This window comes from Thunnus maccoyii, chromosome 1, assembly GCF_910596095.1.
Source record: "Thunnus maccoyii chromosome 1, fThuMac1.1, whole genome shotgun sequence".
In the NCBI taxonomy this organism is placed as follows: domain Eukaryota; kingdom Metazoa; phylum Chordata; class Actinopteri; order Scombriformes; family Scombridae; genus Thunnus; species Thunnus maccoyii.
The window spans coordinates 1163564-1182239 of record NC_056533.1 but is presented as its reverse complement, the minus strand read 5'-3'; the positions used below and the strand labels follow the sequence as shown (position 1 = coordinate 1182239).

Here is an 18676-nt window from a genome sequence, read left to right as displayed (position 1 = left end):
TGACATTGACATGTTAAAGATGCAGTGTGTAGAATTTGGAGGCATCTAGTAGAATGGACATGGCAGAAACGGAATATAATATAAATAAGTATGTTTTAATTAATGTATAATCACCTGAAAATAAGAATTGCTGTGTTTTCGTGACCTTAGAATGAGCCCTTTTTATCTACATAGGGAGCAGGTCCTCTTCCATGGAGGCTGCCATGTTGCACCGCCGTGTTTCTGCAGTAGCCCAGAATGGACCAAACACTGGCTCTGGAGAGGGCCTTGAGCGTTTTTCATGGCCACCATAGGTTCTCCTACATGCTTGGTATTCAGTTGGTTGCATCTGCAACTTCATCACTAGATGCCACTAAATCCTACACACTGGACCTTTACTGCAAGTGAACATTGTTAGAAAGGACTTGTGAATACAGCATTTAAGGAAAACCAACTTAAGGAGCCACCTAATTTCACTACACGTTTTACACAGCACAGCAACAAAGAAAAAAGTATTTCCTGTGTGGGCATTATTTAACCCCCAAATCCTAAATTTTATTTTGAATTGTCAAAATGAGAAATTCACAGTATAATCTCCACAACAAAGTTACCTGCAAGATATGATGATTTTAAGAAAGCACCCAGTTCTGCCATAAAATCAAAAAAACACTTGAATCCAAATGATTCTTGTACAACAGAGTATTTGAACTCAGACACACAAAAAAGAAACATTTGAGTCACACCAAACAGATCACAATACTTTCCGAACTTTAAATACATTAATACCAGAGATCATTGTTTAAATAAATTCTACAAAAATATTTGTTGTACATGTAACATATTTACATTGACTGTAGCTTCTAGCGATTGTGTGCCAGTGTTATCCAAAACAGACTTCATTATTCAGGATTCCATCAACAACTGCTTAAGTAAATGTGGTGCTTTCAGAGTGGAATTCTATCACAGTGCACTCACTCCAAACTCAAATGTACTACATATAATGTAGAAATGGATGAAGCAACTTGGTTTATAGTTGAGCACTACAGAATGATGTCAATCTTCAGTTGGTAGTATCAAATTATTTCTAATCATCCAAAATAATTTAACTGCATGTTATATTCTTGCTTGGGTCACAATAACATAAAAATGCATCTGTGCAAGTTCTTTTATAAGATAACAAAAAAAGTAACATTGCCCTGATAGAGTCAATCAATGTTGTGTATATTATTTTCAAGGATACATTCCCTGATTTTATTAGAGCACCCAGTAGCAGCCCTAAACCTAAAATTTTCTCTCAGCTGTGTCTTAATTAATTCAGTATAATTCAACAGTTGAGCTCCAAAACATCAGCAGTTAGCTGTGAGGACATTTCTGAATTGTCATTTCGCTTCCTATTCATTCACTATGACATTTCAGATTAAGCCTGATTTTAAATATGAACTGTTCACTTCTCACTAATTTCACAATTAAATTTTAGAGCTAAATTCACGGCAGATTTGCTGCTGTTTTTGACATTCAGTGTGAGGGTGTTCAGCGCCTGATTAATTGTCAGAACAATCAACTATCGGGCTATTAGATGATCAGATCATAGATGAGCTTGTTTTAATAGTATTGAAGTAGTATTTTACATAATGTGGCTATTGTAGTCTTGACTTAGACTGTGCTTTGATAGAAATAAATCAGACAAACCATATTGTCCACATCTCCAATCCGCCTGTAGCTACAGATTCTGTTTTTCTTCCCACTTTCTGTTCAAAGCAGAACTGCACGAAGTAACTCTGCCTCTCTCTTGCTATGTAGCTAGCTATGTAGGGATATGACGTCCACATTGCCCATCTCGACTACAAATCTCTGATGAATAGTTTCTATAACTGTCAGACATAGCTGTCAATGGGCACAACATGCATGCTTTTTGTTTAAGAAGTCATAGAACATAAGAACCAACTGGAGAAGTGGGTGGTAACTCAGTGGCTTGGAACCAGGACATTTTGGGATTTGGATGAACTGTTGGATAATAACACAAAATCAGGGATTGTACCTTGTAGAGATTTTTCTAGCTTTCATTATCCATGTAGCTCGACACTCATTTTGAGTCAGAAAGAAAATTATCATGACTGCAGCACTTTCAGTTTAACTTCCTACAACTCAGTAAAAACCTCATTTCAAATCAACCTTTCAAATAATTATTTAATACAACTTCTCTGATGTTATACAGGATGGGAGGAAGGAAATTAGACTCATTGGCAAGTACGCACTTGATGACAATCTGACCCAGCATAACATAACACAACATATCATGCACATTTTTACAGTAACTTAAATGGTAATAATGCTAATTGTAGTCACATTCTTATCTGCAGTCAAATGAGGTTTTCTTTTTCACTCAAAAAACATAAGCTTTGTTCACATGAGGTGGATCCATTTCCATTCTTTAGCCACTGCTCTAATAGTAAAAAGACTGAAACCTCCACTTTTAATGTGTTGAACTGAACGAACAAACTGGACTAACTACCCTTCAGCATGTACAGAACCAACCTGTGGAGATCCTTCCAGGCCTAGCATAGTGATTGCATAGTCTTTATAAATGATAGCAGAGTTTTTAGTCGACCTCTCCTCTATGTTGCCTTCACACACTATCAAACTTATGTTTTAAGTAGTCTTTCATAACCTTTGCAATTGGTAGATCCTCCAAGAATTTCAAGCTTTGAAGGCCAATGCAGTGACGGATTTTTATGCGACACAAGTCTTGTAGACTCCTCGGTTGTCCTAAGAGAGGAAGAGAAACAGTTATTAACACCAGAGAGGGAGCTCATTATTACCTTATGATTAGATTATGACTACACTGATTCATGTTCAAAGACTGAAGCCCCTTTTCGACAAAAGGTTTTGATACTTTGGAACTTTGAACTTTACTTTCCTGCAAATTCAACCCATGATGAATTAGAAAATGATTGCAGCATTTCAAATGCAGTAATAACACATGAAGAAAAAACAACATATTTGTCCTGTTGTTCTTTATATTTACTGTTGATGACTCTGATGTTTGAGTTAATGAATGAATGGATGAAACAGAGAAATGGAGAGGAAACTAAGAGTGTCTGTCTCCACAGTAAATCATCAGCTAAGTGTTCAATGGTTTCATTTCTGCTTTAGAATGTAACTGACATGAAACGATCGGAAAATATCGCCGCTCCCTCTCTTCATTCACTCCCTAGCTTGCTCGACCACCACTCTCTGTCTCTCTTTTTGAAATTGCGTCGGGAAGCCAACAGCCAAGTCTAATATTACTGTTAATGTTAATATAGGATGAGAAATGTCCTCCCCTGCAAGAGGGGACGTGGTTTGGTCTGAGAGGTGATCTGCACATTATCTCCCCTCTATCAGTGTGAATTTCCTCAACAAAAACTATGATGAAAAAAAAGCATGAATTACCATTTTTCAAGACAAAATAGAATATTCTTTACTGCCCGAAAATATCTCTTTTTTAGAAGTTGATTTAGCTGCTTGACCTGTTGGACTTATTAGCAGCATCTTGTATTTCAGTACATTCTGTCTCTGCCAATAATGTTAGCTAACATAACCTGTCCTTGGAAGAAAAAAAGAACAACATTATCTATCATCCCATTGAGAATTAGAAAAGAAGCAGCAACAAAACATCAGGGATAAATCATGAGAACAGGCCACCATGCCAACATTTATAAAAAGGTAATATGTGTGTAATAACATGTGGCCACGTGGAAACATGTCACGTTATCATAACTCTCAGTCAGCTATCGTTCATGTTTTTAGGCTGTCATAGGAATGACTGTAGGTATGTATGCCATATACACTGAGCCCAGAAAAACCTGTATGATGCAATACAACAGCCCTGCAATAAACATAAGCTTGTTAAGAATATTGAGTTTTTGTTGCAACTACAGCTTGTTTGTGTGTTGATTCAGTTCAATAAATCCACTTTTTACTGTGATGTAACACTGAAAGGTGTTCAGCTCATTTCTATTCTATGTAGGAGCAGCAAAACGTGTACAGGATTTGAAAAAAATTTGTTCCTCTTTCAGCTATATAGTTTTCCAACACCCTTCCAAAGGCATTAATCAGTTCCCCAAAACTCACTGAGCACCCACTCTGTTATCAGCTGTATGCAAACAGTAAAAAGAAAAATCCCCTTGATTCCAGGAAGTGGTGTGTGTGGGTGTTATCAGTCTAATGTCGGTAAAGTAACTCCTTTGCTGTGGACATTTTCCTCCCTTCAACACAGAAAAGTCAGCTCAGATAGGTTGTAATGATAACACAACTCCAGGTCAGTTTACAGTCTCCATGGAATCATGAAGCTTAAAAGGCATACCATTCCATTCACTGTCATTGTGCTGGGGTGGCAGCAGAGGTCTTAAAACCTCTATAGACTACCTGCATGCCTCCATGGCAGTGCAGAATGCATTTTTATGATTTGATTTTTATGATTCTATACTTACCTGTTGAGATTAACAGCAAATTGTCTTTGTCAAATTTTGTTTGCATAAAATAAAGTGTATAGTTTGGTAAGTATGAGTTTATATTCTATGACCAAAAAAAACACGAAGCTCAAACACTAGTAGAGCTACAGTAGGCTTTTTCCATTGCAGGAACTTATGGAAAACACAGCGCAACATGTATGCATTGTCACAGGTTTTGCTAGCCTGACATCACCAGACCAATTCGCAAATGCAAAGTTGGGGCAGGTTCAGTGATACACATTCAAGTCACAACAACTTCCTGTTTCATAGCGAAACACTGAAATTTGCCACAGCAACACCATTCCATGAAAACTCACAAGCATCACAACATCACTGTAATATTCTGTTTTCAGTAGGTGGCGCTATGACTATGATTCAATATTGACACATAGATGTGTTCAGGTGAGGACCCTCATCAAGCATGAGAAATTTGGTGCAGATTTGACAATAAACTTTCAAGTTACAACAACTTCCTGTTTCATGGTGTAACATCGAAATTCGACGCATTACCACGTCAAGGGAGTTCAGTATAAACTCAAGATTTTGATAAGTTTTCATTAAAAAGGCCTTTAGATGACACTGACCAAATTTGAAGTCAGTCAGGTTCAATCTCTAGGAGGAATTTGTTAAAATACAATGTCTGGAAATGGCAAAAAAATACGCAGATAGATTCATAGATATGTTCAAACCAGGACTCTTATCAAGCTTGAGAAATTTGGTGGAAGTTGGACAGTGTACATCAAAGTTACAACAACTTCCTTTTTCATTGCGACACAGGCCCAATTTGAAGTTGGTTCGGTTAAATCTCTAGGAAGAGTTTGTTGAAATACAACGTCTGGACGGCAAACCTGCACAAAAATTGCAAAATAAATTCAAAACGGCTGACTTCCTATTGGACCTATGGTATGGCTCCAAGAGGTTTTTTTTGTGCAACTGCACAGAATACATGGGCCTACAAAATTTTGTTCATCTACGTAAAATTTAAAGGTGGGGGCTTTTAATTTGAAATTTTCAGGGGGGCACCCTCAAGCTATTTGCCACATCATGCCCAAGACCCATAAAATATTACATTTTTTCCACCACTTCTGACCCATGTTCAGAGTTTTCGAAGTTTTTGAACACATTCAGCCCCTCAAAAATGCGTTTCTCTTGGAAGGAGAAGGAGAAGAATAAGTAGAAGAAGAAGAATAAGTAGAATAAGTAGAAGTAGAAGAAGTAGAAGAAGAAGAAGAAGAAGAAGAAGAAGAAGAAGAAGAAGAAGAAGAAGAAGAAGAAGAATTCCTTCAGATTCAATAGGGCATATGAGTCAGAGCCTAAAATGATGAGGTCGGTCTCACTGTTACCTCTTTAACACATTAAGACCAGATGCAACATTTGCGTGTATATAATGTCCCACTCTGTAAGACACCCAGGTTGTACAGATTGATGTTCCTGCAGTGGAAAGGACAATAAACTATCATGCATGATCATCCTGATGATGCTTGAAACTGTACCCTTTGAATGAGGACAGTTGCACATGCAGCTGTATCTGACATGAGAAAAACCTACAGGGCAGCACTGATGTGTGTGCAGCAGTATGAGACAAGCCTTTCCTGGCAGATGGGTTAATCCAGGTGGTGGAGGTGTAATCAATAACCCAGCAGATATGTGATCTGACTGATGGTTTGAAGTCTCTGAAAGGGCTTGTTTGAATCAGTGCAGAGCCCTTTGATATCTTTGATATCAAAATTCAGGGGCCAGTGGAGGAATGCAGCCATTGTTCCTTCTAAATCATAATGCTTCAGGTAATGTGTTCTTCTTTTCCTCCAACCTGGGATTGTTCTGTCACTAAACACTGGTAATTATAACCTGGTGTTGGCAAGCAGCCCTCTTTCACTCTATACATTTCTCAGTGTTTTCACCCTCTGAGCTTACATTAAAAAGCTCTATCACTTTTTGTACTAAACTTGGAATCCTTTTCTACAACCCACCCTCTTTCACAGATTTCTTTTTGATGGTTAAGGGCATTTACTTTTCACTGTGCAACACTGCATTAGCCAACAGGCATGCAACACTGGCTAGCATCCATGCTTACATATACAGTGTTAACTTCACAATCAAAGCTCACATTTGTTCACAGCAAATACACAGGGATACCCATTTCTCTATCACAATACATCTTGCATTTTGAATAAGGGTTGCGTCCCACACAATTTGAATCAGCAAATGAAAACGTGTCAGTACAAGTACTTCAATGAGCTGTGATTTTCTGTAATTTGCTCTTCTTTCTGTTATATCGATCACCAAAGGCGGATGACACTGGTGGTAGAGGAGGTTTTCGCAGAGGTTTTGACATGTCAGATGCCTAATGCTAGGGTGTCAAGTTTAGACTGGAGGTTAAATGGAGTAACCATCCAGACGAAGAATGAATAACAAGGGCATAAATTATGCTATGAACATGATTTTTTGAGGGAGAAATAAATCACATGAAGAAGGTGGTCTAACATGGAAAATAATTTCCAGCAATACAAATGCAGCGCTTTAGTCTCTAGTTGAACTCATACTGCAAATCATAATGTCCTGATAAGAAAATGTAATATTTTGCAGGAAAAAAATTATCATAACATCCCAGATTCAGTCAAATGTTGCACATCCAACTCAAGTAAAATAAGTGCAAAACAGCCAATAGTCAACTCGTGGATGACAAGATTTATATTTATCTTTCTTCTGGTTTTCTATACCAATCAGTTGAATTGTTTCTACTATGTCTACCATCAGACAATTCATTTAAAAACATGAAAATTGCATAAATGAAAAATTGGTATTGACCCACTAGCTTACAGCTTAATAATCACTATTTCAACCTAAATAATACTAGCAAATAAGTACAATATCAGTACTTTAAGTATAAATAAACACAGAAAGATGTGAATTAATTGATATATTAAAATATTAACTGCAGCAGTGTCACAATCATTCAACTTCAGATGCCATCGAATTGATCAGTATAAGAGCATCTGAGGGCATTTTTGTCCTCATTTGAGTTTCAAACTAGTTGGCCAATTAATCAAAAATGTATTTCACAAAATGATGACTAATTTAAAGAAGAATAGCTAAAGTAATTTAACAAGAAAACCAACATTTGCTGGTTAGAACTCTTCAAATGTGCTGCTTCTCTGTGGTTCACATTTTTTAAATACAATACCTGGGAATTTCATAAACGCTAGTCAGATAAAATGCACCATTATAATTATTATCATATTCAATTTTTAAAATAAATTAAAATAATCAAGGGTGGGTGAGAACAGGAACCTACATGAAATGCTGTAGGACATGCTTGTGTAGTGTCTGTGAGACTTACTGGTGACCTCCTGCAGGAAGTCCAGACAGGGCCGGCTGATTCCAGACATACTAACAGATACAGCTACCGGTGTCTGGCCCTCATAATTTCTGGTGTTGGTATCAGCCCCGTACGTGTAGAGCATCTGGGCACACAACACATCATCCCTGAGGGCTGACAGGTGCAGAGGGGTCTGGCCATCTTCAAGACGTCCAAGATTAGTGTCTGCTCCCCTTTGCAAGAACATGCGGCAGTATGAGTGATTGCCTTTGATGACGGCATACCGCAGCAGGAACCCATTTTGAATGTCAATGTTGGCACTGTGGTCCAAGAGGATCCGTACACAGCTGGAGCGCTCACGGATGATGGCCAGTTGTAGTGGTGTAGTCCCTTTGTCACTAAGCGGGTCCACCTCAGCCCTGAACTCCAGGAGGAGGCGTACAAATGAGTCTCGACCATAGTGGGCAGCCACATGCAGTGGCGTCCAGCCATCGTTGCTTTTTGCATTGATAATGTCACTGCGAAATTCAGATTCCAGCATCAGTCGGGCAATGCGTGCTCTGCCATGCATAGCAGCATAGTGAAGTGCCGTGAAGCCACCAATAAAGTCCTTCACTGTGGGGTCAGCTGTGGAGAGGAGAGTGGAAAGAGTGGAAATGAGAGTAAAGTCAAAAACAGCAGGAGCTGTTCCATGAGGGTGTGATCTGTGATCAGCTCAAGTCAAGTCAATTTTTACTTATATAGCCCAATATCACAAATCAGCCTTAGGGGGCTTTACAATCTATACAGCATACAACATCCTCCATCTTTAGACACTGAATTTGAATAAGGATAACTCCCCCCTACAAAAAAAATGTATTTTTCTCTACAGTCCAACTACACCCTAATCTGCCTCAAAGAAACTCTTCACCACTTCACACTAGTTGTCCTAACATACAGTGCCCTCTAGGTGTAATTCCACACCATTACACTCACAGGATTCTGACAAATACAATTCAGTGGACTTCAGAAAAATCTAGACATTACAACTAGTCAACAATGTCAAACCTTCAAAGCCTCTTTGACTGTTCAGTCAATTTCAAATGGGAACAGAATAGAGGCCCAAGATTTCATGAACTCTACTTCAGAAATCAGTAACAGATTTCTTGGTTTCACAGCTGATTTAAATTTCACCTCTAATCAGAGCTGTTGTAGAGACAGTGGTGAAAAATATATTTTGGAAGCTTGTGTGCCTGCATTACACACTGAGCATTTGAATGGTCAGCAGAGATAGAGGTCATACTGTAGGAGTATGAGAAGTTTCTTTGGACATGTTATTGTATTTTGTGTATTTCTGTAACAGCAACGTGGATTGATGGACTTGACCTCTGATTAAAACCTGCAAAATTTTTATATTAACAATGGACCAAATGACGTGTAATGTGAATTTAAAGCACTTGAAGCGATAAACCCACAAAGAACAGTTACCAATGCTGCAGTTCGCCTCAGCTCAACAGAGCTTATTAGCCTCTTTAAGCTCATTGTTTTGGTTTTATTGCCAGAACTTTAGTGTTTTGGTTCAGTCTCCCAGACAGCTATTTTCAGTGAAAAAGGCTCTTATAATCCCACTGTACACTACCTGCCCTGCACCAAACAGTAGACAGACACAGTTAGAGACTACCTGGTGAACATAGTGGAACATATAGTGGCTAAAGAGAGCTGGTGGAGACCAAACCAGAGCTTACACTCATCAGGTGGACAGACACATGACAAATAATCATAATGTTGCTTTGTGTCTGATGGATATGTAAATAAGCAACTGTCAATATTGAGTTTACATCTTGTTGCACTGCCCCCAAATGGTTTACTTTACTGTGTATGTGCACACATTGAGATAAAGTTAAAGCTACAGTAAATCTAAAATTATGAAATTGACATGTACACAGTAAAATGTGGTGATTTGATGTAATGTGTGACTTCAAATGCTTTGAAAAAAAGATATTACAGTAGAGATGTCTTGATCAAGTGGTTTGGCCCTGATCCCGATCCTACTCCTTTATTGTTAGGTATCTGCTGATACCGAGTCCAGGCAGATACTTATATTTACATAGTAGCAGAAGATATGCAATGTTGATTAAATATATACCTTGCACATTTTTTCATGAACAACTTAATCCAAATAATGAAGGTCATGGTTCAAAACTATTTAAACTGATCAGCTTCAATTACTGATAAGATATGAGCGAAAGTTTAAACCTGCAGTGCGGAACTTTTGTCTCCCCCTTCTGGCAGTGAGAGTAATTATAAAAACACTTATGACACATGCTTTATGACATATGCCGACCAGCTGGTCTCATCCAGCCAGCGGCTCCTCACAGCTCCATATTGGGAATCTAAACGGTTACTTTCACCCCTGAAAAAAATATTAAATCTTAATAAAGTAAAAATTACAACAGCTTTTAGCCATGCATACTCAGTATACCTTGCGGTCAAACGAAGATACCTGAAGGCCAAGCACACATCGAGATGGGTTAGGATGCCAAATATGACATAAGTTACCCGGCAAATCTGAGGGGAAACTATCATTGCTGGTTGACATAAAATGCATTACTACTGGTGCGCCAGCATGGGAATGTCAAACCAGCCACCAGATTTCAAAACTCTGTATACTGTAAAATACAGAGAGATTTATCTGGCGGTGATAGGTTTAATCAGTATTGTTTGAACTTGTTTGGCAAGGGCTTGAATGTAACAGATGTTCATTTATATGTAAAAGTCCCGCATTCCAGCTTTAACTGGAGAATGCGACTCCTCAATTTAACATTATGTGATCCACTAGAGAGAAGCTGTCGTCTCACTCTGTTGGAGTTGCTGGAACCACAGAAACACTCAGTCATCTAGTGATTGTACAGCTGTGTTACAGAGTGGAGGTTCCTGCCTCACTAATCATCTTTGAGTATGATATGATCTGCCACCGTCTACATGATGGTCAGTGCTGGCTTAAAACAATGTTTTGTACACTGCTAGCCAATGAGAAAGTGATTTAAGAGTCAGAGTTTGGCAAATTCATGTATTGAGCCAACCAGGGCATCAGAATTCAGAGTCACATCATTTTCACATACTCTAAATTTCACTTGTTTATGCAGTTAAATGCTGCACTGTGAGCTGTTGTAAAGGAGAGCAGCACTGCAATACTAGCAGGCTGAGGTGGACAAAACACAGTAGAGTATATATTGAAAGAATCAGCATTTGATTGACTGATCTTTAAAAATATGACCAATTGGCTTGGGACATCTCTATATTCTAGGTCAAGTTCTCTGTACCTGTAAGGCATTTTTAAGCATTTCAAGGGATATTAGTCTGACTGTTGTATGTAAATATAATGGGCCTATTACCTTGCCAGGTAAGCACCTTATGTATGTGTTTTTTAACCGGGGGCCTGTACTATGAAGCAAGTTCAACATACCCAGGATATCTTTTCATTAGCTGGTTTCACTGAGCCCAATACTGGCCGTCCAGATAACCAGTACTACGAAGCTGGCTATCAACTAACTCAGTCAACTCCGGGTTTTCCTATCCAGCTACAAGCGCATTCATGTGAAAGAGGCGGGGTTGTTAATTATGAGCAATATCATCAGAACCATGAATGAAGTACTTTATGTGATATGAGATGAACCAGTGATACCAAGTACCTGCAGGAAACTTCTGTTTTAGGGACAGCAAAAAGTCATAGTCAACGAAGTGAAATGTAAACGATAGCCTGTAATCATACAACAGAATAGAAACACTAGAAATAATGTCCACATATTAAAAGTAGGCTAATAAGGCTTAAAATACATATAGGAATTATTATATGTGAGTTAAGTAAATAGAAAGCCTGGAACAATAAAATGTTTATACAGACCTATAAAAATATATTTTGCTCTTTATTACTTGTCACTTTATTGTAACTCAGGACTTTTGTCCATGTTGGGATCCTGCAGGAATGATGACTCTTTATTACCAGTGATCTGACTGGTCAGTGGTTGGGGTGTTGACAGGTTGCTATCAGGTTAGCTGTTCAGCATAAGTTACTATGGCGATGTACCCCCGTAAGAAGTGAATCACCATAATCCCGAAAACCCAGAGTTAAACCTGAAGTTACCTCACTAAGCCCAAATCCTGCTTCGTAGTACAGGCCTCTGACTGGTTTACATTTAACAAGTGAATAAGTCTGTCTCTTCCAGTAAAATAATGCCCTCTAGCATTAAGACAAGCTGTCAGGGCATAATGCCAACATCAAATGCTGGACTTTAAAATGTAGCCAACTTCAGCAGCAGGACAAAAAATAAATAAAGAAAAAAAGACAAAACCTCAGACCTCCATGCTCCAGAAATACTCGAACACATCTCTCTTTTCCTTTGGCAGCAGAGAAATGGAGCAGTGTCCAACCGTTGGCATCACGGATCTTAGGTGAGTATCCTTGTTCCAGCATTCTTCTGACAGTGCAGACATCCCCCGCTGCCACTGCAGCCTGGATCTGCAGCTCCTCATGAAGCTCAGGGTTCCTTCTGCAGTGATGGTTCAGCATCCTGTCACATTTCGAATGGGAATGTTCATCTGTACCTAACCTCTGTTAGGAAAAATTGGTGAATACATTCTCTATATCTTGGAGAACTGGTTGAGTATGTGCAGTGTGTCTCAAGTGAAGTTTCTGACGTGCCTGCCAAGAGCTTGTGACCTACACACACCAACTGCAATAAAAATTTTATGCTGTCCAAAATAATATGCAGATTTCAAATACATGTCAGTGCAATGTCATCTCAGACTGAATATTGTCCAATGCACACATGTTGGACAGTTGCTAAGGAGAATCAAGCCATGCAAATGAAGGCAGAGAACTCCTGTACATTTTTAGCACTAAGTTTATTGTTTTTCCCTCATAGATATTTGTCAGGTGTTAAACTTCAATATAAAACATATTTATACTCAATATGGAACAATATACACTTTGTTTTATCATTTAGTCTAGTCGCACTTTTGGCTATAACCAACAAAAATGTCATTCTATACTTTTCATACAAATGTATTGTAGAACATTTGCCTTTCAATTAAACTCAGACTAAGACAATGTCTACATAGGCAGGCGTTAGTAGAGAAGAAGCAGCAGCTTCAGTCCTCCACATGTCTATACAGGATGCAGTGAAGTACAGTAGTGTGTGTGTAGATCACCTGCATTTTGGCAGTGATCAGAGCTCCATATACATCACTGCAGTAACGTGTATAAAACAGAAGAAAATGGACATTAGAGTCTAAAATATGCTTCAAGTGAAATGCAAGATTTTGCATGGCCTGTGATTAAAATAAGAACACATCTGTTACATCAGATGTGTGTGAGATGGATGATTGAAAAATGCTACTGCAGCACCTCCTGTGAAGACAAGCTGTAAAGTGTAAATTATACTTTTCATTTCGCATAGCTGTGTGAATCTTTGTGAGTTAAATTTTGTCATCTGTTCATGTCCACAAAAGGTCAGAGTGTCAAGTGCAGACCATCAACAGAGGCAGTTCATGTATACTCACAGACAAACATTTTTCATAATTTACTGACATCACCATTACATTCACCAAACAACTAATCAATTCATTGAGAAAATAACTGACAAATAAATCAATAATGAAAACAATCATTAGTTGCAGCCTTACTTTAAACAGAAGCTCAGAAAGTCTTTTGGTACGTGTTCGGCCATTTAAAACATAGGTGTACTTCAAAATGCGTGCGTCAGACCCTTTCAGTGCGTTTGGGCCTTTAATCACAGGTTCCAAGGATACAGCAATGGTGTTTTGAAGACCACATGATTTTGTTCCAGATAACACAGGTTTAAACCTGACTTAAACTGCAGCTAAGCTAATGACAGAGCAACAGCTTTGAAAAATGAGAAGCATTACTTATTTTGTCGTTTTTTATAAGAATACTTGTTGACCACTGCCAAGTAAAAGCACAATATGATAAAAACCAAAGTTTACCTTTTGACAAGCTGAAGAGATGGGCTTCTCTTAGTCATATCGGAGCTGCACCTGTGAATACAGCTGCACTGTCAGGAAGGCTGAGAGAGGTCTAAGAATGTGCTCTGCTTGGGCTCAAAAATAACTTTTCCTGCAACACACACAGAACATTGTCATTTCAGCAAGTCGGCAACGAAGATGGGAAGCTGTGCATCAGAATTATTAAATGTCAATCTTTACTTAGTTTACGCAGTTAACAGCACAAAATGTTATGGACTTGTTATAGATGCAGTATTACTACTTATAACGGTAAATGACTCGCCTTTGACAATGTCAACGGCGAGGATTGCTGGGATGTATAACTAGCTATTATGAATAGCTCAAGTTGACCAAACGCCTTGGTGTGAAGACCTGATGACTCCTTGGTTTTCCAAGAAGGCAGAGAACCTCACAACACCTCCCGTCATCACACTAACGACTCGAAACACCAATGTTTACGGTTAGCTTAGACGTGCTGATGAAAAACAATGGACAATAGAATGGCTTTGTTTGCTAACAAATCCAACAATGCAAACCACTCACAAGTAAATAATAACGAGAACTACAAAAAGCCGATGGAGCTAGACGGGCAGATTAAGATAATTATTTTCACACGTCGCAGAAAATGTAATGAATGCGAGATTTTTTCATTGATTCAGGGCTATATTTATCCCAGACTATTAGCTAACGCTGGTTAGCCAGCAAGCTAACCAACCAACTGGCTCCAGCTCGCTAGCTTGTGTTGACTTTCTGTACTTGATAAACCCCAATACACTGCCTGCATCGATATTAACGTTCATTCTACACGCTTCGTGGGAAACACAGCACATTTGATAGTATAAAACAAAGACTTACTTGACAGACGCTGAGCCGACGTTTAACTTAGCCAATCAGCATCCAGACGGGAAGAATCATATTGCTGTCCCTTTCAACTCAAACTCGACACTAAAAAGCAACGCTGTCTATTAAGACGTCCCTAAATGTCTGTTTCAACAGCGTCGAACATCTTTTCGCTGTTAAACAATCAGCTTTAACCACAAAGTGTCTGTGTGATCATCAGTGACCCCAACAGCAAAAACAATACGACTTCCGTCTTTCATCCTTCAGAATCAAAGCGCCATTTCCACTGATCTAAACCCACTACAAAAACCGTTTATATATGAAAGATTACTTTAGGCTCACAGTATATTTTAGTATAGGCGTAAAAAAAAAGGTTTCTCCCAGTTAATCAGCAGTAAAACTGAAGCTCTCCTTCCACACCAGATTCAGTCATCTGACCTTTGACGGCCAGGACATCCCCCTTTCTTCCTCAGTCACTAATCTAGATGTTGGGTTTGACACTCAGCTAACTTTTGATGACCATGTAAGACATCTATGCAAAACTTCTTTCTACAATCCCAAAAACATCTCTAAACTCCACCCCTCTCTAATCCTGTCAGATGCGTAGAAACTTGTCCATGCCTTTATCTCCTCCAGACTGGACTACTGCAATGCGCTCTTCACAGGGATCCTTGGCAGGAGCATCCAGAAGCTCCAGTACATTCAGAACAATGCTGCCAGGATCCTGATGAGAATGCAAAAACACAAACATATAAAACCAATGCTGTTTTCACTGCAATGGCTCCCTGTCTCCTTCAGGATTGACTACAAAATTCTGCTACTCACGTATAAATCCATCTACAGACATGAACTGATCACACCACAAACCTCCACCCACACCCTTAGATCTGCCAGCAGCTTGCTCCTCCAGGCCCCCAGCACCAAGCTCCGCACCACAGGGCCCCCAGTACTAAGCTCTGCACCACGGGGCCCCCAGTGCTAAGCTTGTGGAACAGCCTTCCTGACCATCTGAGGGCAGCACAGATCCTAGACGTTTCTCAACATGTGAAAGTTTATGTGTTTCTACAGTATATCACAAAAGTGACATTCCTTTCCTTTATATCAGGACACTGTTTGGAGATTGGCTGCTGGGATAGACTTCACGTTCAGCCTATGTCTAACATTCTTATTCCTGATTTTGTCATTAAGATTAATTTTTAGTTTTTAATGTTTAATTATTGGGAAAGAGGATGATGTTACACAAGTTCTGATTTTAGTGTATTGCTGACATTTGACATTTATCATTGACATCTGGTCTTGTCAGGGCAAGTTTAACACAAGCAGCAGATACAGCCTTACAGCCTGTATTTGTATCTGTATTTGTTGAGGCAGCAAAATTATTTGTATTTGTATTCTACTAAAAGTAGAAAGGCTTAAGAATCCTGTTTTTGCTTTTATTACGCTTTTAATTTTAAATTGAAATGTTACAATAAGTGTTCATGAATATATAAATAATAAATAAATCTTATGAAGGAGATCCCCACACCAGGTGTCGAACTGGAGTCCCCCAGATCATAGATGACTGTGCTGACTACTGAGCTAAAACTTTACTCATTGCCTCATTGCAGACAGACCTCCACCAATTTATACACCCATAACATAGACAACACATCGTGTAACGTGTAGGGAAGAACTTAAAAGGCGATTCTTGCTTTGCATTTTTCATGTATTGCCTATTTTTTATAACCTAACTTTGTGGAAAGAAGAAGGGGAACAACAGGTTATGGAGTGTGGAGTGTGTCAGCAGCTCAGCTTTATATCTGGAGAACACCCCAACTCCAGGACTGATGTCCATATTAGGAAATGTGTGTCATGTAGCAGGTGGATGTGACTCCCCTTGTTGAGACCTGCTAATAGATGTAACAGTGGAGCAGAGGACAGAGACTGAGACAGCAATGTAACCAACCTGCGCGCTGCTATTTGACATGTTTTTTTTCTTCCTGAAAACAAATAATTTTTAAAATATTTGTATGAAACAAATATTCATAAAAAAAACCCCACTATTTGTGCTTTGCCGAATAATATATTTGTATTCTGGCACACCCCTAGTACAAACACCACTGGATGGCAATCTACAATCAGTGACATCATCAACAAGTCATACAGTACACCTGAGTTCATCACAAATAATTATTGAAGATTAGGAAAAAAATGCTTGAAAAAATACATTAATTTCAACACAAACATCATAAATTTAAAACAAGAGACATGACATGGGAACTATACCTCTGAGAGCAGCTCTAAAGTGTTTGAATGTTTCAATAACCCAACTTAAAGAACTGAATAAATATCGATACATAATACAAACAGATTACTTCATCCAAAGGAAAAACAGGACAAGTCTAATGGATTTATATGCATAACAAGTATGTAGAGCTATCTAGTACATACCATGTGTAAACTTTTAATATGATGTAAGTACTGTTTAAACATTGTTGTGACGATCAGTCCAAATGAACATTATAGTTCTGAAATGGATAAATCAGTACTAAGTTTCCAAAAAGGGTTTGAGAACAGATTCTGTGATTAGACTGTGACAGGGTTTTTAATCAGAATATCCACTGTGATGTCCATCTGAGTAGCAGATTTTAAAAATTATCACCTTTTCTGGGAAAGACAAACCTATTTATTGCCCATGTAGGGTGAAGATGAAGTAGAATGATTATTTTCTAATAAACTGAATGTTAAAGGGAAATTCATATGTATACATCTGATATTGATCTGCTATACATGTTTTCAATCCACTACTGGTTTTGCTCATATGTTACTGTTTTTGTGTTGAAACCCCTCAAGTGCCTGAATGAACACTGAAACAGGTTTTTCTTGCTGTAATCATTCCTGTCCCTTCCTGTGAAGTTTCAGAATGAGTCAAATCAAGTAGTCTTTTTAATGCCAAAGTCCCTCTTTTTGTTACTGTTCTTCTACCACAGATTAATGGGGAAACACTGTCCAAGGAAGGACAAAGAGGAAATTTGATGCTAAAAAAAACTGTGGCAGATATCCACTTGATATGACTAACTCAGACTGTTTAAGCCTCATATAAGCTTCAGATCAACTTTTAAATGCATTTTGCATAAAATGTTTTGTTTGTTTATAAAAAATGTTTGCCCCATCACTTACATTGAAAGCACATTTGAAGGGGATCTTTTAATAGCTAGTATGAACAGGAGGAATGATGACAGAGAGGAAAACCTCTTTCACTTCATATTGACACCTGACTGCTGTTTTAAGACAGGCTTGAAAAATTGTGAACCTGTCCTTTAATAGGGACAGATCAGTAGTGGGACATTTGAATGAGGAACGTCAGTAAGTTCAGCTGCATTTATTGCATGCACCACAGAGGTGGTTTCCATCTATTAAGGGTTGTTTCAAATGTATGCACAGGAGATTTAAGTAAATCTGACTTGACTATACAGTCTCTCAGGTTCCTGCCTCTCTTGAAACCTCTGAGGGTAAGGTGGAAACATTGTTGATAGCAAGGGCGCAGGTTTGGTTTTTAACTTTGGTATATAGACATTTTTTGTGCCCCAAAATAATTGTATATGTGTACTGTGCTTTTGCAGACTTGCCTGAAACTAAACTTGTATCATGATTTACTCTCTGATTTTTTTAATGGCTAATATAGCTTATAAATAATGTTCATGTCATAATGACACATATGTAATAATAACTCTGCTCTTGATCCACTCATGGAAAAGGGGAGAGGTGGCATTAAATAAATATTTCTCAGACTGATTTCAAAGATTAATGTTTGGATTGATTAGAGAACATTCTTTTTAACTAAGCTCAATTGTTACTGACACTTTGGTTCTTTAAAAAGGACTAGATGTCTTAATTTGCTTTTGGGAGAAATTTTCACCAACAGTAATAAAATTGTTTAATTAGATAGCATGTCTGAGCAACAAACCACAAACACCACTTCTGAAATTCAATATAATATCAAATGATCTTAGTTTTGTCATTTTCAATTCTGGGACATTTGGAACATTTAAATTATAAATAC

At 38.3% G+C, this 18676-nt stretch overlaps 1 protein-coding gene across 4 annotated transcripts; it reads right to left on the bottom strand.

Annotated features, from left to right (window-relative positions):
• Window positions 1–494: 494 nt before the first annotated feature.
• On the bottom strand, window positions 495–15130 carry asb7 (ankyrin repeat and SOCS box containing 7). Of its 4 annotated transcripts, none has more exons than XM_042410200.1 (5): window positions 14650–15130; window positions 13777–13906; window positions 12130–12382; window positions 7813–8418; window positions 495–2745 (listed from the first exon to the last, which is right to left on the bottom strand). In XM_042410200.1, the coding sequence occupies exons 3-5, from the start codon at window positions 12338–12340 to the stop codon at window positions 2606–2608; spliced, it is 957 nt and encodes a 318-aa protein (XP_042266134.1). In that variant the 5' UTR covers window positions 12341–12382; window positions 13777–13906; window positions 14650–15130; the 3' UTR covers window positions 495–2605. The 4 variants fall into 4 exon arrangements, with proteins under 4 accessions (XP_042266134.1, XP_042266143.1, XP_042266123.1 ...); XM_042410209.1 differs by having other exon boundaries at window positions 13777–13827; XM_042410189.1 differs by having other exon boundaries at window positions 12130–12341; window positions 14650–15129.
• Between the last annotated feature and the right edge of the window lie 3546 nt (window positions 15131–18676).